Here is a 20,310-nt window from a genome sequence, read left to right as displayed (position 1 = left end):
CAAAGCTTCTGGCCACAACAATCCAGTTTCAGCCATCACTTTGCTCAGCTTATTCTTAATAGTGCTGTTCATTCTCTCCACCTTTGCAATTGCCTGTGGCCGGTATGGAGTATGCAGCTTGCTATTAATACCCATCAGTTTGCACATGACCTGAAAGACTTCACCTGTAAAATGGGTACCCCTATCACTTTCAATCATTCTAGGGATATCATATCTGCACACAAATTCCTGCATGATTGTCTTTGCAGTGAACACAGCAGTATTTGTGGCAGCGGGGAATGCTTCTACCCAGTTTGAAAACACATCAGTACATACTAACACATATTTTAAATTCCTACAGGGTGGTAACTGTATGAAGTCGATTTGTATTACCTGAAAAGATCCATCTGTAGGAGGGATATGGGATGGCTCTGTTGGTATTGCCTTACCAATATTTTTCCTCAAGCAAGTAAGACATGTCATTGCTTTCTTACCTGCCTGAGGAGAACCCTGGTGCACTCCAGTAGGCTCCTACCAGTTTGCATCCTTACCCAGATGAGTCAGACCATGTGCCGCCTCAGCTAGACTTGGGAGATATTCTCTGGGGCCACTGGCTTACCGTGTCCATCTGTCCAAAGTCCTGAGGACTCCTGACCATATCCCTTCGCCTTCCAGACTGCCTTTTCCTGTAGGGAACACAAATTTTGCATTTCAATTAAGTTTTGCATGTTAACTGTTTCAAATGTCATCAGTGATGTGATGACAGTTCGTATGGTAGTGCTTGCTGCTGACTTTGCAGCTTCGTCTGCCCGGCTGTTACCAAGTGAGATTGGGTCTTGGTTGTAGGTGTGCGCTTTACACTTGATAACAGCCACTCTGTCTGGTTCCTGTATTGCTGTCAAAAGCCTTTTGATGTAAGACGCATGCGCTACAGGTGTGCCTGCTGCCGTCATGAAATTTCTGAGGCGCCACAGGGCCCCAAAATCATGCACCACTCCGAAGGCGTACCTAGAATCCGTGTATATATTAGCTGACTTACCCTTTGCCAACTCACATGCTCTGGTCAGTGCTACCAGCTCAGCGACTTGTGCTGAGTGTGGTGGGCCAAGGGGTTCAACTTCTATAATACTTTCGTCATCTACAACTGTGTATCCGGTGCACAGGTCTCCCGATTCCGTCTGTCTGTGGCAACTACCGTCAGTGTAGAAGGTAAAGTCTATTCCTTCCAGTGGGTTGTCACTAATGTTAGGTCTCACAGTGAAAGTTTGGTTCAGGTATTCCATACAATCATGCGTATCAGTATCTGTACTAAATCCTCCTTCACCATTGTTCTCATCCTCCACCCTTTGTGCATGACCAGGTACACTTGGCAAGTAAGTTGCAGGATTTAGTGAGCTGCACCTCTTAATGGTGATGTTTACAGGTGCCATCAGTGATAGTTCTCACCTTGTAAACCGAGCGGATGAGACATGTCTGGTTTGGGCGGAGTTTAGCAAGGCTGATACTACATGAGGTGTATGGATGGTCAAGTCGTGTCCTAACACTACGTCCTCGCTTTTACTTACCAGGAGAGCTATGGCTGCAACGCTTCGCAAGCAAGTGGGGAGAGACCTTGCTACAGTGTCCAACTGTGCACTGTAGTAGGCTACCTGTCTGCTGGCATCACCATGTTTCTGTGTTAAGACTCCTGCCGCACACCCAGCATTTTCAGTACCATATAATTCAAAGGGCTTCTCATAATCTGGCATACCCAATGCTGGTGCTTGTGACAAGCTCTGTTTTAGTCTCTCAAACGCCAGTTTGGACTCATCTGTGTGAGAGACCCGTTCTGGTTTATTTGAGGAGACCATTTCTTGCAGCGGTAGTGCCAGTATAGAGAACCCTGGAATCCAGTTCCGACAGTACCCACACATTCCAAGGAAAGTGCGGATCTGTTGCTGAGTTTGTGGCAGGGTCATGTCGTGGATGGCCTGTATTCGGTCAGTGGTCAGGTGCCTAAGTCCCTGCGTCAAGCAATGCCCCAAGTATTTAACCTTAGCCCGACAAGAACTGCAACTTATCCTTTGAAACCTTGTGTCCTGTATGGGAGAGATGAAACAGAAGTTGTTTAGTATCTTCCAAGGACGACTCGAATGAGTCAGAGGACAACAACAAGTCATCAACATATTGCATTAGTACTGACCCACTCTTAGGTTGAAAAGATTGCAAACAGTCATGTAAGGCCTGGGAGAAAATACTTGGGCTGTCAATGAAACCTTGGGGAAGACGAGTCCAGGTGTACTGTACTCCCCTGTAAGTGAAGGCAAAGAGGTATTGGCTGTCAGGGTGGAGAGGGACAGAAAAGAAGGCAGAACAGAGATCAATGACAGTGAAGAATTTTGAGGTTGAGGGAATCTGCATTAGGATGACAGCTGGATAGGGCACTACGGGGAATTGACTCTCAGCTGTCTTGTTTATCCCCCTTAGATCCTGCACTAGCCTGTAACCCCTCCCCCCACTCTTTTTCACAGGGAAGATGGGACTGTTGGCTGTGCTGGATGTCCTGACTAGGATGCGCTACTGTAGCAGCTACTCTATGACGGGGTACACTCCTAATTCCACCTCTGGCTTCAGAGGATACTGGAGAATTTTTGGAGCTATCCTGCCATCTTTTACTCGTACTGCTACTGGGGCTACATTCGCCATCAATCCAGTGTCCTGTCCATCTTTGGTCCAAAGGGATCCCGGTATTTGCGAGATCATTTCCTCTACCTTTGATGGACACGTGTCTATAACAGTAGAGTGCAACATTAGCCTTTGAGGGGTGTATATCTTGCACCTCTTGTGCATGGTTCTCAGGTATATCTAAGAACACCCCCTCAGGGGTACAGTATATGACACAACGCATTTTACACAATAGGTCTCTGCCAAGTAGATTAGTCGGAGCCTATGCAGCCAGCAGGAAAGAATGCTTGGTTTGCAAGGGCCCTATTGTAACCTCTGCAGGTCTACTCAAAGGGTATTGTTGCACCTTTCCTGTTACTCCCATTGGCAAAATCATTTTTCCCGTGGTCGTTACACTTGTGGTGGAATTTAACACTGATCTGGCCGCCCCTGTAGCTACAAGAAATGGTAATGATACACCAGCTACATCAACCATGACCTCAGGTTCACTACCAAGGCCAGCAATCAATTTCACTGGCTGCAGATTACAGGTGTGGCCTAACCTCTATTGTGTAGTAGGACCCTCCCGCAGGGCATTGGCAGCTACAATATGTGAGGGGGATAATTGTGAATTTTCGGGGGCCTGCCAGTCCCTCCTGGGTGGGTACCTCCTTGTTTCCCCTCTATGCGGCTCATAATCCCTTCATGGTCCCTGGTCCCAACTATGTGTATTGTAGCATGGTTTGTAATCAGGTCTAGGGGGTCTATAAATGTTATGTGTCTGACTACTTCTACAATCCCTTGCGTAATGCCCTTCCCTCTTGCAAAGAAAACATGTTGACCGTGGCTTACCATCAGGGGTCTGGGGTTAAGGTTGATGATGCTTTGCTGTAAGAGCCTGTATACTTACCGTCATCAGTTTATCCCCTTGTGACTCCGTGTTTACTGATGTTACGATCATGCTCGATAGCAGACTCTCTTAGTGCAGCCACCGAGATACCTCTCCAATTAGGCAGAGAGGTTTGCACCCTCGTCCTCAGTGCCTCCTTTAATCCATCCATTAGCACAGAGACAGCTACCTCCCTGTGGTTGGCATTCTCTTTAATATCCTCTATCCCAGTGTATCTAGCCATTTCCAGCAGTGCTCTATGGAAATATTCGGATGCCATTTCACTGTCCTCCTGTCTTATGGAGAAAATTTTGTTCCATTTAACAACAGTAGGGAAATACACTCCTAATTGTAGGTTAATTTGCCTTACATTCTCCTGGCTGTACTCATCAGTGAGAGGCACTTCTGCATCTAGTTTGCAATCAGTTATGAATTTTGGGATGTCAATATTTGAAGGTAAACTCACTCGTAGCACTGTTCGCCAATCTTTATTTGTGGGCTCATGGGCATTGCCCAATTCCTTAATAAATTTCTGTCATCCGACTAGATCTTTTCTGGGATCGGGGAATTCTGACATAATCGATCTCAGTTCTGATCGGGACCAAGGACAATGCATTGCAATGTTCCTGATGGGAGTTACTCCCTGACTATCTATTCTTCCATTGGGCACTGCAATCACTCTGACTGGATTTAACTCAACCACATCATTTTTGTTTGATTCTATAATACGGGGGGCTATTGTCTCTGCATAATGTATGGTACCGTACTTACCGGTGGACACAACCTCACTTACCCCTCCGCTGGGGGGTATCCCTACTACTCATGGTGGTTGGGCCGTGCCCACCTGGGTATCCTGTATGGTGGATGCTAAAGAGAGTGCCGATATCGTGCTGAGCTCATCATCCTCGTCACAACCTTTGGGAAAATTCAAAACGGGATGCAACTGGCAAGGGTTGGTGTTAACACATTGATTAATCATTTTGCTATTCTTTACCAATGCACCATTGGTTGTAGCCAATTTCTCCCCATCGACATATGGCAGTGGTGGTGCGCTCGCAATCGCTTTCCCGCTAGGTTTGGAACTTGAGTGCGAGCCAGTTCCCTTTGCACCTCCCCCTCTTGCTGCCACAGGTTTAAACAATCGGTATGTCTGATCCTCTGTTTTCTAGATTTGACCAGACATATTCTAATCCTTATGCTCTGTAATACCTCTGATTCAAAGCTACCCACCCTAGGGAATGATGCCCTATCTTCAGCAGTCATACGCACCCATTCATTGCAAAAAGCCTCCGCATGTGAACCATACTTCTCACACGTTATAAACCGAGCTGACCCCCTGGGCCGCAGCTCTCCAGCCTGAACCCTGGCTGCCGAACGCCCCTTGCTTGTGCAGTTGGATCCCATCGCGGACGTTTTGCCTGTGAACGCAATCCCCAACTGCACCATTGAGATGACGGTGAAAGTCCTCCAAGCGCTTTCCACTCGCTCCTTCTCCGCTGACGTACCACGACTCACTCCAATAGTGAAAGACGCGTACCCAGTGAGGATCCTACCTGGTTTCCTATTCACTGGAAGTTTTAGGATTGACTTACCTTTTCCAGTGAATATCTACCGTTGAAGATTTTCCTGAGAGAGACCAGCGAAAACTTCCCTTTTTGCTATACACAAATCACGCTTGCGTATGCTCTACACGGCACTAATGATACCACGGTTTTACGCAAAAGCTCGCAAAAGGGTATCAAGTTGCACCACGTATCGCACATATAAACGCCCGGTCCCATCGCACAGCGTATAGGTACTTGTTACCTATCCGCCCTACGACCACTGGAGTCGAATCCACAAGCTGCGCTCCTCAGCCGGAGCGTAACACAAAACCTTTACTTCAATTCACAATTCTAAGCTTCACAATGCACAATTCTATATCGCGCTCCTCTGCAAATCTCACGATTTGCGTATTTCTCTATTAACGTAAGTCAGCAGCCTTACGCCACCGAGCCTCTGCTTACTTAGTGTCACCACGGGATACCGACTTCCGGGGTTCAATACACTCACTCCTACTTTCAGCTCACACAAATACACAGTGTTTTTCTTTTTCTGTACAGAAAAATATCACTCCCTTTGGTTGGTTACTTTATCCCAGAGGCACTTACAGTTTAAACAAAATATCAAGGTAACCTGCTTTTGAAATCGGATAGTTATGTGCTACAGTATTAAATGTAATCCCACCTTAATATTGAACAGCTATCGTGTGGTTATACCTTGCGCCCGCAACTCTACGCAACCTTGCGTAAACACGCGTCCGTGTGTGCCTCTAAATATGCTGCCCTCACGTTCCGTACCACGTGTACAAACGTGCGTTCGCAGTTCACTTAAACCACACAATCTCGATAAATGTGAGCAATAAAGCTACTATCACTCGCTAACACAACCCACACTTGTTCCGTATAAACCTAAACGACTAGGCCGGAACTGTGTTTCATGTTTTACAATTACACCCTTAATATACTATTTCAAATATCTATATAGCAAACAGATGTATCCGATTTCACACAGATCTAAAATGACTGTTAACCTATGGCAACAATATGTGAGAGAGTATGCAAAGTACTTGTATACTTTGTGTAAGGCTTTTCGCGCCAAAAATTAACTGGTTTCAGCACAATGAAAAGGTTATTTGCGTCACCACCCTTTGCTGATAGATCAAAGTCTGTTATGGCCTGCAAGTCTGTGAGTGTGTGATGAACCGGAGGAGACCCCAATTGTTAATGCTGATTAACTTTCAGGAAGAAAAAGCAATACCTTTAACGTATATTTGTGCAGGCCGCTGCGACCGCTAAGCGTGTGTGTGTTAAACCCCTAACAGATGCGTACACGTTGCGTGCGCACGCCGTCACGCTGTAAGCATAGAGTAGCTACACGTGAGGCGGAATACACTTTATAACCCCTAGCAGGAAAGGGACACGACACCAATTGTATTTAAATATGTTGGGATCCGACCCACCAACAGTTATTTACTAAAAGGGGGTTGCAACAATAATACAATCACAATAAGAGAAGAGGCTGCAATAAATGGATACATACGTTTGTTCGCCAGCGCCACCCGGTTCCAGTCCTCAGTCTATCTGGATAGATGACCTTTCGAGAATGTGTCTGACCGGCCAGGCAGCGTGGCTTTTATACATTAGTCCAAATCATGAAACAATGGAATCTGTAATCTCTTCACCCATAGGTCAAAGGGCTGGTCATTTACAGTACAGGAGGGGTCATAGGTTGGTTTGAATAGGTGGGCGATGCCTGGTCCAGGTGCACTTGCAGAGGTTATCCACTGGGTTCCCGCCGAATATCAGAGTACAGTAAATACAGTGTAATATTAATATTCTGTTCCTGCGCATAGATATGCGCAAGAGCGTGCTATCTTCTGCAAACTGCTACCGGAATATTGCTCTTAAAATACTGTACAGCTGGATACCAAACACCACCTCCTAACCTAATTCTGTCCCCTCATATCCTGTAAAGTCGAATCCCTCTGTTGTTGTACCTTTTAAACAAATGAAACTCGCTGGTGTGGTGCGTGTAGACTATGTGTAAATTATGTGCTATGTGAATTAAATATGAGATATGTCTTTGTGGCTTTTCCATGCGAATGCATATGCTACCGTAATTACTCATACCACGCGCTAACACGCAAGACCGCGCGAGCGATTATACGTAGCTTGCGAGTATGCGCATGCACGGCAGAACAAGCACCCGCACGGAGGCCATCTGTGTGGTGTTTGTATGTGATGAATGTGCCTGTAATATTTTCGACTTCAACATCCTATTGCCATCTTGCATCAGCAGTTCCTGCGGTTTGCTATTGGCAACCTTCATTACCAATTCCAGGCTCTGCCATTTGGACTGGCTATGGCTCCTCGGATCTTCACCAAGGTCATGGCTGTTATGACGGCTCACCTCCGTTGACAGGGAATCAGAATCCTCCCATATCTGGACGATCTCCTTATTCTGGCAAGTTCACACAAAATCCTCCTCAGTCATCTCCAACTGATGGTAACTTTCCTGCAAGCCCACTGGTGGCTGATAAATTTGAAAAAGTCCTCCCTGGTCCCAGCTCAGAGCATGGTGGACCTAGGGGTTCTACTGGACACTCACAGTCAGAGACTGTTCTTGGCCGTCCTGAAACTTCACGACAGTAAAAGACACTTCATTCGTCGCCCCAGAGTGTCGATACACTCGGTGATGCAAGTCCTTGGCCTGATGGAGTCGTCCTTCGACATGGTAGAGTACGCTCAATTTCACTCTCGTCCTCTGCAACTGTTGATCCTTTCCAAGTGGGACGGCCTACCTCATCGGATCAGATACCAAATGGTCTCTATGGGGGAAATTTACTAAGCTCCCGATTTTGACCGAGATGCCGTTTTTTCATCAAAGTGTCATCTCGGTAATTTACTAAGCACTAATCACGGCAGTGATGAGGGCATTCGTAATTTTTTGCAAGTTCAGGTAAAAAATTACGAATGAATACACCATCGGTCAAAACGCGGCTGTTTAAGTATGAATCTCGGTCATTTACTAAGAAGTGCAAAGCAAAAAACAAACAAACACTGCCGTGAAAAATTACAACTCGTAAAAAAGTGCTAAAAAAAAACAGACCTACTTTTTTTTTCCGTGATTGGATAGGCATGCAGGGATCCATGAGATCCGTGCATGTATATCAGTGGGAAGGGGTGGGAAAGTTGTTATTTTATTTAAAAAAATTGCGTGGGGTCCCCCCTCCTAAGCATAACCAGCCTCGGGCTCTTTGAGCCGATCCTGGTTGCAGAAATATGGGGAAAAAATTGACAGGGGTTCCCCCATATTTAAGCAACCAGCATCGGGCTCTGCGCCTGGTCCTGGTCCCAAAAATACGGGGGACAAAAAGAGTAGGGGTCCCCCGTATTTTTAAAACCAGCACCGGGCTCCACTAGCTGGACAGATAATGCCACAGCCGGGGGTCACTTTTATATAGTGCCCTGCGGCCGTGGCATCAAAAATCCAACTAGTCACTCCTGGCCGGGGTACCCTGGGGGAGTGGGGACCCCTTCAATTAAGGGGTCCCCCCCCCCCAGCCACCCAAGGGCCAGGGGTGAAGCCCGAGGCTGTCCCCCCCCATCCAATGGGCTGCGGATGGGGAGGCTGATAGCCTTTGTTGTAAAAGAAAAGATATTGTTTTTAGTAGCAGTACTACAAGGCCCAGCAAGCCTCCCCCGCATGCTGGTACTTGGAGAACCACAAGTACCAGCATGCGACGGAAAAACGGGCCCGCTGGTACCTGTAGTACTACTACTAAAAAAATACCCAAAAAAAGACAAGACACACACACCGTGAAAGTATAATTTTATTACATACATACACACATACATACATACTTACCTTAAGTTCCCACGCAGGTCGGTCCTCTTCTCCAGTAGAATCCAAGGGGTACCTGTTGAAGAAATTATACTCACGAGATCCAGGGGTCCAGGCTCCTCGGGAAATCCAGGGGTAATCCACGTACTTGCATAAAATAAGAAAACGGAAAGCCGAGCCACGAACTGAAAGGGGCCCCATGTTTTCACATGGGACTCCTTTCCACGAATGCCAGAAACCCACTCTGACTGATGTCTAAGTGGGTTTCTTCAGCCAATCAGGGAGTGCCACGTTGTAGCACTCTCCTGATCGGCTGTGTGCTCCTGTACTGAGTGACAGGCGGCACACGGCAGTGTTACAATGTAGCGCCTATGCGCTACATTGTAACCAATGCTGGGAACTTTCTGCTCAGCGGTGACGTCACTTTAGGTCAACTGCAGGGCAGAAAGTTCCCATCATTGGTTACAATGTACCGCATAGGCGCTACATTGTAACACTGCCGTGTGCTGCCTGTCAGTGAGGACAGGAGCACACAGCCGATCAGGAGAGTGCTACAACGTGGCACTCCCTGATTGGCTGAAGAAACCCACTTAGACATCAGTCAGAGTGGGTTTCTGGCATTCGTGGAAAGGAGTCCCATGTGAAAACATGGGTCCCCTTTCAGTTCGTGGCTCGGCTTTCCGTTTTCTTATTTTATGCAAGTACGTGGATTACCCCTGGATTTCCCGAGGAGCCTGGACCCCTGGATCTCGTGAGTATAATTTCTTCAACAGGTACCCCTTGGATTCTACTGGAGAAGAGGACCGACCTGCGTGGGAACTTAAGGTAAGTATGTATGTATGTGTGTATGTATGTAATAAAATTATACTTTCACGGTGTGTGTGTCTTGTCTTTTTTTGGGTATTTTTTTAGTAGTAGTACTACAGGTACCAGCGGGCCCGTTTTTCCGTCGCATGCTGGTACTTGTGGTTCTCCAAGTACCAGCATGCGGGGGAGGCTTGCTGGGCCTTGTAGTACTGCTACTAAAAACAATATATTTTCTTTTACAACAAAGGCTATCAGCCTCCCCATCCGCAGCCCATTGGATGGGGGGGGACAGCCTCGGGCTTCACCCCTGGCCCTTGGGTGGCTGGGGGGGGGGACCCCTTGATTGAAGGGGTCCCCACTCCCCCAGGGTACCCCGGCCAGGAGTGACTAGTTGGATTTTTGATGCCACGGCCGCAGGGCACTATATAAAAGTGACCCCCGGCTGTGGCATTATCTGTCCAGCTAGTGGAGCCCGGTGCTGGTTTTAAAAATACGGGGGACCCCTACTCTTTTTGTCCCCCGTATTTTTGGGACCAGGACCAGGCGCAGAGCCCGATGCTGGTTGCTTAAATATGGGGGAACCCCTGTCATTTTTTTCCACATATTTTTGCAACCAGGATCGGCTCAAAGAGCCCGAGGCTGGTTATGCTTAGGAGGGGGGACCCCACGCATTTTTTTTTATTATTTTACAGTGTTTAATTAAAAAAAAAAAAAAAATAAACCCCAGCACGGATCACACAGATCCGGCCGAGATTGATTGTAAAAAAAGTCGGCAGTGTTTTGCTAATCACTGCCGTAAAAATAGAAAAAAAACCACGAATGACATCGACATCGGAACAAAAGAAAAACCCGAATACGACAGCTTAGTAAATTAGTCGTAATCAATTCAAAAAGTTGCAGTTTTACACTTTCGATGTCATTCGTGATTGAACTTTGACCTGAATCTGGAAAATACGAATCTTAGTAAATTTACCCCTATGACTCCGGAGGTTCGTCTGTCGCTGTCCTGGTGGCTCCAGGATCAGCAGTTGAGCAGGGGCCGTCCTTTCTGGATCCCCAACTGGGTCCTACTGACAACGGACGCCAGTTTTCAGGAATGGGGAGCGGCGTTGGAGCAACACTCATTTCAGGGTTGTTCGACCAAGAAAGAATCACTCCTTCTGATCAACATTCTGGAGCTGAGGGCAGTGTTCAATGCACTGTCTCTTGCCCTGCCTCTGGTACAGAACAGGCCTTTTCAGGTACAATCAGAAAACGCCACCACAGTGGCATACATAAACCATCAAGGCGGCACTCGAAGCCGCATGGTCAAATTGAGAGTGTCCAAAATCCTCTGTTGGGTGGAACGCCATCTGCCAGCCATATCGGCAGTGTTCATTCCAGGCGTCCTGAACTGGGAAGTGGACTTCCTCAGTCGCCAGGATGTTCACTGCGGAGAGTGGAGCCTTCATCCCGAAGTCTTCCAACTCCTGGTAGACAGACGGGGTCTGCCGGACGTGGACCTCATGGCGTCTCGACACAATCACAAGGTTCCAGTCTTTGGATCAAGGACCAGGGATCGTCAGGCAGCATTCGTGGACGCATTGACAGTTCCGTGGAACTTTCAGCTGCCTTACATATTCCCTCGGGTATCACTCCTGCCCAGTGTACTGCGGAAGTTCAAGCAAGAAGGGGGAATGCTAATTCTAGTAGCTCCAGCGTGGCCCAGACGGTATTGGTTCTCAGACCTCCAGGGTCTCGACAGAGCGTCACCTTCTACTTCCTCAGCGTCACGACCTCCCAGTACAGTCATCTTGTCTCTACCCAGACCTGGCCAGACTGGCTTTGACGGCGTGGTTCTTGAAGCATCACTCCTAAGGGCCAAAGGGTTTTCTGAGGCTGTTATTCAGACTATGCTGAAGGCCCGCAAACTGGCCTCTGCCCGGATCTATTACAGGGTTTGGCATTTGTACTTCACCTTGTATGCTGATAAGATATATGAGGCCTATCGTTTCAGGACTTCCAGAATTCTGGCTTTTCTACAAAAAGGCTTGGACTTAGGCCTTCGTCTTGCCTCCCTCAAGGTTCACATATCTGCCTTGTCTGTGTGGTTTCAGCACAAGATTGCCTCTATTCCTGATGTACATACGTTCATTCAGGGTGTTCTTAGGATACAGCCTCCCTATGTCCCCCGAGTGGCTCCATGGGACCTGTCTATTGTATTGAAAGCCCTCCAAGAGTCTCCCTTCGAACCTCCTGAATCGGTGGACTTCAAATGGCTTACGGCCAAGGTCCTGTTCTTGCTGGCTATTGCCTCTGCAATAAGCATCTCGGACTTAGGCACGTTGTCCTGTCGTCCGCCCTTTCTGATTTTCCACCGTGACAGGGCGGTTCTCCGAACCCGGTCTGGTTACTTATCTAAGGTGGTGTCATCTTTTCACCTTAACCAAGAGATTGTGGTCCTGGCCTTTTATCTCTTCGGACTTGTCGGCTAAAGAAAGGTCTTTAGATGAGGTTAGGGCTCTCTGTATCTATGTGGACAGGACTGCCTTATTTGTCCTGTTTGGATTCCTGAAACGTGGCTGGCCTGCGAATAAGCAAACCTTGGGCAGATGGATTAGAATGGTGATTGCACATGCTTACGTGCAGGCTGGTCTTCCAGGTCCTGCTGCGATTAAGGCCCATTCTACCCGGTCTGTTGGACCTTCTTGGCCGGCCCGCCGTGGCGCGTCCGCAGAACTATTGTGCAAGGCAGCTACGTGGTCCTCAGTGAACACATTTCTACGGTTCTATGCCTTTGATACTTTCACCTCCCAGGATGGTTCCTTTGGATGTCAGATTCTCACATCCGCTAAGGCGCCTCCCTTAAGGAACTGCTTTAGGACACCCTGATGTTTTCCTGTGGAAACCTGCGTGCCCTGCTGCAGAAAAGGTGTGTTATGGCAGACTTACCATTGTTAACACACTTTCTGCGAAGTACACAGGGTTCCACAGGGCGCGCACCTTGACGCACCTAGCTTCTTCGGGTTTGCATGGCATTAGCCACTGGTACCTTCTCCTGTCGTGAGATTGTGTTCTTATGTGACTAACATCTTCCTTCTGTCTTGCCTGCTCCTGCATTGGACTGATTAACAAAAGCTCTCAGTGCCTGGAGGCGGGGTTATAGATGAGGCCCCTATGCATCCTGGGACAGCTAAAGCTTTGCCTGTTGATGCCTCTGTATCCAGATCCACTCTACACCCCGATGTTTTCCTGTGGAACCCTGTGTACCTCGCAGAAAGAGTGTTAACAATGGTAAGTCTACCATAACACTCCTTTTAATGACCATCCAACCTACACACAGCCAGTGTTTCACATGCAGTTAAAACCACCTCATAAAATACAATATTGATGAACAATGTACAATCCCACCCATCACTGTTGCCCTCCTCCGTTGCCTGTACATGCAGCTCAATTTTGACTTGCACAGAAAACAGAAGACCTTGTTAACAACCAGTGTGAGCGCGCATCATTCATTGTTCGTAGCGTACAGTACACATTGGGCGATATTACAAACTATATCACTCAAGGTAAAAGTGAGCGATATTGTTTCAAATATCACCTTGTGTGTATGACCCTTGATAAAGCCTAATATTTATCCTATATAACACACTATAAAGAGGTTAAGAGACTCAGTACGCAATTGGCGCACGAGGTACCGTAAGGGTACGCTCTTAGCGTAGCGGACGCTGTATCGGGAGCGAGCCGCTCGAGCGACACAAACGCTCGCGAGAATACGCTGTTGGTATCGGGCACACTATAGGTAAGCTACTACCGTAATGCTACGCTATCAGCGTAGCGGACGCTCGAGACCACGAGGAGATCACGAGCGGCGCAGACGCTCACAAGATAACAATCAGTAGACCTTGTATGTAACACACAGAAATGATATTCTTATACTGTAGACCTTGTACTGAAACACTGTAGCGATATAACGCTGCTTAACCTTGTTTACACTAAAGCTGTTTGAGCGATAGAGACGCTCCTATTACCCTCTGCAATATAATGAACACACGATACCGTGCTAAGGATCCAACACCTTTTACTAACAATCTTTAAGTTATATCGAAAAGGGGAAAAACAGTTTACAAGTCATACACTACAAACTAACATATAATTTCTAACAGAATAACTAGACAGAAATATACACAATTGAGATTAATCGCAATTACAAATACATAGACTAAGTGTGAATGGCTAACATTATACGAATAACAAAGTGGCAACAGAGAAACATACCATACGGGGAACACTCGCAGGCGCAACCGGAATCCAGTCCTCCAATTATCAGCGATAACTGTTGAAGAGAGAGTACTGGCCGGTCTGGGGACGGTGAACCTTATATACACTGCACACAATACAGTACAATGGTCCCTATATTGTTATTGTTCATTGGACACAGGAATTCGTCTTCGCATTATAACAAAAGGTCATAGGTTGGTTCATACAGGTGGGCTGTGACTATTTCCAACTGCTCAGGTGGGTGGGAAACTAGGTTTCCCACCGCATGGATAATAAAGTGCAAATATAGTAAATGTCCATAAACTTCTTATGTCCATAACTATTCGCACGAGCGATTAGTCCGCTTCAAACCAACACCGGAATATTGCTAATTAAATACTCTTCCGATGGATACTAAACACCACTGTATAACCCCTGTCTGACCCTTCGTATCAAACAAAGAGGGATCTCTTTGTCTATGAACATGCTATATTAACTAAACTTTCAGATTCTATCAAAGGGACCATAATCTACAAAATACATTATATGGATAAAATATGTTACGATTGAGTCGCACGCTAGGCGCACATAAACTCTACCGTAAATGCGCATACCGTGCGCCTGCGGGTGCACGCCAAGGCGAGTATGCGCACGCACGGGACGGCCCATGGACGCGCAGCAGGCACTCGCATGAGGTGCAAATATGGCAACGTGTGGAGTGATATTTTTCTGACTTAGACACCCTTAAGTCACCTCTCTCTCTCTTTGCCTAGAGGACAGATTGTAGATGTGGGCTGCGGTATTTACTAACCACTAGACCAGCAAACATCTCGACTGGGAGCCCAGCCCACTATTAAAGGTTAATGTATTCTCCAATATACAAAATAGCACCATTCTCTAAGTGTGTACTATTCCACACTCTCTTCTCAGCTAGCACATCTCTTCTACAGTACAAGTTTGATAGGAGGCTTCCTCAGGAATCTTCATTTCTTTTCTTCTCCATTTGTTTTCTACAACCTTAGAGCTGCAGTTAGAGTCTCCCAATGGAACTGGTCAATCTTACCATATCACGTTCCCTCCTTGGAGTCCCAGTTAGCATATACCGTATGTGACATACTCCTGAGGAAGCCGCCGATGATATAGGCGGGGAAACGCATTGAGGTGACACACGGATCCGGACCAGACAGCTAAAGGTGCTGGGAGGACGCTATAAGACTGACTTGCGGTACATGCTAATTGGGACTCCAAGGAGGGAACGTGATATGGTGAGATTGACCAGTTCCATTGGGAGACTCTTAACTGCAGCAGCAAAGGACTAAGGTTCCTAATCTAATAACTGCGTCCCAGACTCAAATATAAGATGTGACCTTCATGCTTATAACTGAACCAGTGACCATTGTGAACATTACCAGCCTCAATTGAGACCATTTAGCAGGGAATATTAAGAGACTGCATTAACTACTAACATATTGGCCCTCATTCCGAGTTGTTCGCTCGTTAGCTGCTTTTAGCAGCATTGCACACACTAGGCCGCCGCCCTCTGGGAGTGTATTTTAGCTTAGCAGAATAGTGAACGAAAGATTAGCAGAATTGCTATTACATAATTCTTTGCAGTTTCTGAGTAGCTCCGGACCTACTCACAGATTGCGATTAGCTCAATCCGTTTAGTTTCTGTTTTGACGACACAAACACGCCCTGCGTTCGGCCAGCCTCTCCCCCGTTTCTCCAGCCACTCCCGCGTTTTTCCTTGGCACGCCTGCTTTTTTTAGCAAACGCCATGAAAACGCTGAGTTGCCGCCCAGAAACACCCACTTCCTGTCAATCACACTACGATCACTCGAGCGTTGAAAATACTACGCTCGAGCTTGTGTAAATCTACTAAGTTTTTAGTTAAATAACTAAGCGCATGCGCTGTGCGTACCATGCGCATGCGCAGTTAGCAGCAAATCGCAGAATAGCGAAAATCGGCAACGAGTGAACAACTCGCAATGAGGGCCATTGTCTCCTGCTGGACTCATGAGACGGTACTAACTAAAAACTACTATTCTGTCTGAATGTGAGCATTGGAGGAAACTGCATATAAACATACCAGCTTGAGCTGATTGTGCTCTAATATAAAGACGGTGTCTTACTAATTGAACGGATGGCTGTAGGAGACAGCTGAAAGAATCAATTGACCTCATTCCCGGGCAATCCATCTACTTATAAATTTATCCATTCACAGATCAGTAGTAATATAAGCTTAATTGACTTTTTATATCCAATTACATTGTATTAATCATGTTGTAGGGATAAATGAATTGTTATGGAAGTATAATTAATACTATGAGCATTGGTCATTTGGAATAATTATTTAATAATATGTGGGGAAGAAAATAATTCCATACAGTTAATTATTTAACTGTTCCTCATTTAGAAGGTGGTTCGCTACCAAAAAATGACCAATGTTGCATTTTGGTGTTTTATGCAAACGTTTTTAAGGAAATATTAACACCGGCCGTGTGTTTGTGTTTTTATGTGTTTTTTGTTATGTGATATGGTGGGAATAAAAATTAAATAGTTTTTTTAATAAAATTCTGATATTACAGCGCTTCATTATTTGTATTTTTTTTTTCTTTTGTGATATGGAGATGCAGTGATCTCCCTATGAAGCAGCAGTATACCAGGATTTATTAAATTCTCAAACGCATAGATTTCCCGTACCAGTCAGCGCCTAGTTATTTATTGTTTACATACAAAGAAGATTGCAATTTTCTGAGTGTACATATTTGTTCTGTTCTACAGAGGACATCTCGGGTCAACCCCGAACCAGAGCATTTTCTCAGAGTATTCATGATGGAAAAGGACAGGAGACACATAACCGAGAACATCTTAGATCTCACCCTGGAGATCATCTACCTGCTGACTGGGGAGGTGAGGGAGTCTGGGAGTGTCACAGTGACATCACTCTTATCTCTATTACTAACACAGGGACCTGACTGGAAAGATGAGGGAGTCTGGGAGTGTCACAGTGACATCACTCTTTATCACTGACACAGGGACCTGACTGGGGAGGTGAGGGAGTCTGGGGGTGTCACAGTGACGTCACTCTTATCTCTATTACTAACACAGGGACCTGACTGGGGAGGTGAGGGAGTCTGGGAGTGTCACAGTGACGTCACTCTTATCTGTATTACTTACACAGGGAGGTTAGGGAGTCTGGAGGTGTCACAGTGACATCACTCCTATCTCTGTTACTAACACAGGGACCTGACTGGAGAGTTGACGGAGTCTGGGAGTGTCACAGTGACATCACTGTTATCTCTATTACTAACACAGGGACCTGACTGGGGAGGTGAGGGAGTCTGGGAGTGTCACAGGGACATCACTCTTATTTCTATTACTAACACAGGGACCTGACTAGGGAGGTGATGGAGTCTGGGAGTGTCACAGTGACATCACTCTTATCTCTATCACTGACACAGGGACCTGACTGGGGAGGTGAGAGGGGCCGGGTGTGTCACAGTGACGTCACTCTTATCACTATTGCTAAAACAGGGACCTGACTGGGGAGGTGAGGGGCCGGGTGTGTCACAGCGACATCACTATTACTAACACAGGGACCTGACTGGGGAGTGAGGTATCTGGGGGTGTCACAGTGACATCACTACTACTAGTGTATGCTTAGATAGTATCTTTCTCAATACACAGGCTTACACAATGGTGAATGAAACAATAGCCAGCATCTGCCCCTGTGTGTCAGAAGGATGGATCAGGACCCATAGCTCCATCACGGTGCCTCCACCTCACTCACTGATACATGAGAGACACAATGACCAGAAGATCCTGGAACTCACCCACAAGATCATTCAGCTGCTGACTGGAGAGGTGACTGCTGGGAATGGGACATTATACAGTAACACCAGGGAATGTGTCTGGGTGATGACTGGAGAGGTGACTGCTGGGAATGGGGCATTATTCAGTAACACCAGGGGATGTGTCTGGGTGATGACTGGAGAGGTGACTGCTGGTAATGGGACATTATACAGTAACACCAGGGGATGTGTCTGGGTGATGACTGGAGAGGTGACTTCTGGGAATGGGACGTTATACAGTAACACCAGAGGATGTGTCTGGGTGATGACTGGAGAGGTGACTGCTGGGAATGGGACATTATACAGTAACACCAGGGAATGTGTCTGGGTGATGACTGGAGAGGTGACTGCTGGGAATGGGACATTTTACAGTAACACCAGGGGATGTATCTGGGTGATGACTGTATCATTGTGTGTGTCAGGTTCCTATAAGGTGTGAGGACGTCACTGTCTATTTCTCCATGGAGGAGTGGGAGTATATAGAGGAACACAGGGATCTGTACAAGGACGTAATGATGGAGAATCACCAGCCCCTCACATCACTGGGTGAGAGGAGACTTTGTGTTGTTACCTGCTCTTGCCAGGTCACCCCTACAACTGTACAACCCTTCAACTTAGTATGTAAGACAGGGCCTTCTTTCCTCTATGTCTCCCCCTTGCACTGTCCATGACATCTGTGCCACCTATCTCTGGTTCCTCCTCAGTGACTCTGATACTGAGTGTTGGTACATATGCCTGGGTACAGGATCACTGAGTGCTGCATCACTTTCCCCTCCCTGCCACTCACCTCCACTTGCCACTTACAGCTACTGCGAGATGTCCTACACCTTTTCACCATATACCAGCCTGCTCTGTGTTTTATGGTATTTGGTTTTACTATTGCAAACCTTACTTATGCTGTGTAATGTCTCATTGTCATGTTTACACATTTTACGGCGCTGCAAACACTATGTGCTGCCTTAAAATTAACAGATCATAATATTTGCATAGCAGAGAGTATTTCCTACTGTCCACCTAGCTACATATCATCTGATAATCACATATATACAATGTACTCAGTCACTGTGTGTCTCCTACAGATGGGGCCAGTAACAGGAATACCCCAGAGAGATGTCCACGTCCTCTTTATTCTCAGGACCATACAGAGAAGAATCAGGTAGGTGGATCTGATGGCGTCGCCAATTATCAAACTGACTCTGTACTCGTCCTGTAGAGGAGTTGTAGATGTCTTTGACAGATATTCTCCTTCACTCTAAATATGTATTTGGGTTACTTAGGGAGAAGATCAGATTAATATTAAAAGAGAAGATATACAGGGAGAAGAGACTTATGTGTGGGGTGATCATGGGTGTAAGGAGGAGGAAATCCCTACAGATATCAGCACAGGTGAGTAGTACGCACTAAGTACAGACCAGAATCACATATTCTTGTTCAGTCACTACAAGAAACTCTTATTCTAACCCTCCTCTGTCAGTACAGACTGAGTACTAAGTGTCTGCCCAGTTGGAGAGTCAGGTGCGGCCATCAACCCCTATTAGACTCCTGCTCTCCCCCTCACATCATGTCACTGTGTTACCAGCCCAGAGATCTGACCAGTCTCCTCCCCACACTCTCTGGTGTATCTCATACATCAGAAGCCATCAGCCCCTATTATACTTCTGCTCTCAGCCGAACATCATGTCACTGTGTGTTACCAGCCCAGAGATCTGACCAGTCTCCTCCCCACACTCTCTGGTGTATCTCATACATCAGGAGCCATCAGCCCCTATTATACTCCTGCTCTCCTTCTCACATCATGTCACTGTGTGTTACCAGCCCAGAGATCTGACCAGTCTCCTCCCCACACTCTCTGGTGTATCTCATACATCAGGAGCCATCAGTCCCCATTATACTCATGCTCTCCCCTCACATCATGTCACTTTGTTTCAAGACTTTAATATAACCATGGATGTAGAATTAGAGTCGGATTGGGTATGATTTGCCGGAGGTCGGGATGCCGGTGGTCAGAATACCGACTGTGACATCCCGAAGATCGGAATACAGACAGGGGAGGTAAGTATACTTACCTCCACCACCCCCCACCCCCAGCCCCCTAACCCTCCGCCCACTGCAGTCTAACCCTCGGCGGTGGTGCCTAAACCAAACACCACCACCCCCAACCCACAGCCGAAACCTCTCAGGGGAGTGCCTAACCCTAACCGCCCGGGGCCGCAGCCTACTGCTAACCCTGTCCCCCACAGCCTGAACATAACTTCCCCCACTCGCGTAGCCTGACGTTTGGCATCTTGCGCTGGGATGTTGAGCCTATCCTAATAGCTTTGGGATTGTGCCATTGGTATTCTAGCTGCCGGTCTCCCGACAGCCGGGATCCTGACCGGATCCCTTATAGTCTACATCCATGTTTTTAGCAAGCTTTTACTGGTAATTGGTATAGGCATACTATGCAGTATGGACCATAGTCCTTTGATTAGCTGCTCTACTAATAAAAGGCCTGTATCTATGGCTATTGCTTGC

General features: G+C 46.8%; 2 protein-coding genes across 6 annotated transcripts in view; one reads left to right on the top strand and one right to left on the bottom strand.

Annotated features, from left to right (window-relative positions):
• LOC134983080 (oocyte zinc finger protein XlCOF7.1-like) overlaps positions 1 to 4,915 on the bottom strand; it is a 70,618-nt gene extending 65,703 nt beyond the window's left edge. The window contains exon 1 of the mRNA XM_063948775.1: positions 4,781 to 4,915. Within this exon, the coding sequence (XP_063804845.1) occupies positions 4,781 to 4,915 (135 nt within the window). The remainder of the gene's footprint in view (positions 1 to 4,780) is intronic.
• Positions 1 to 20,310, top strand: part of LOC134983096 (gastrula zinc finger protein XlCGF66.1-like) — a 62,467-nt gene that overhangs the window by 16,347 nt on the left and 25,810 nt on the right. For all 5 annotated transcript variants that reach the window (XM_063948798.1, XM_063948797.1, XM_063948796.1 and 2 more), the window contains exons 2-6: positions 16,727 to 16,855; positions 17,633 to 17,809; positions 18,219 to 18,342; positions 18,876 to 18,952; positions 19,074 to 19,182. In XM_063948798.1, the coding sequence (XP_063804868.1) occupies positions 16,775 to 16,855; positions 17,633 to 17,809; positions 18,219 to 18,342; positions 18,876 to 18,952; positions 19,074 to 19,182 (568 nt within the window). In that variant the 5' untranslated portion in view covers positions 16,727 to 16,774. The remainder of the gene's footprint in view (positions 1 to 16,726; positions 16,856 to 17,632; positions 17,810 to 18,218; positions 18,343 to 18,875; positions 18,953 to 19,073; positions 19,183 to 20,310) is intronic.

The sequence above is a fragment of the Pseudophryne corroboree genome, assembly GCF_028390025.1.
Source record: "Pseudophryne corroboree isolate aPseCor3 chromosome 3 unlocalized genomic scaffold, aPseCor3.hap2 SUPER_3_unloc_1, whole genome shotgun sequence".
NCBI lineage: Eukaryota > Metazoa > Chordata > Amphibia > Anura > Myobatrachidae > Pseudophryne > Pseudophryne corroboree.
The sequence above is the reverse complement of the archived record's forward strand: the minus strand, read 5'-3'. Positions and strand labels throughout refer to the sequence as shown.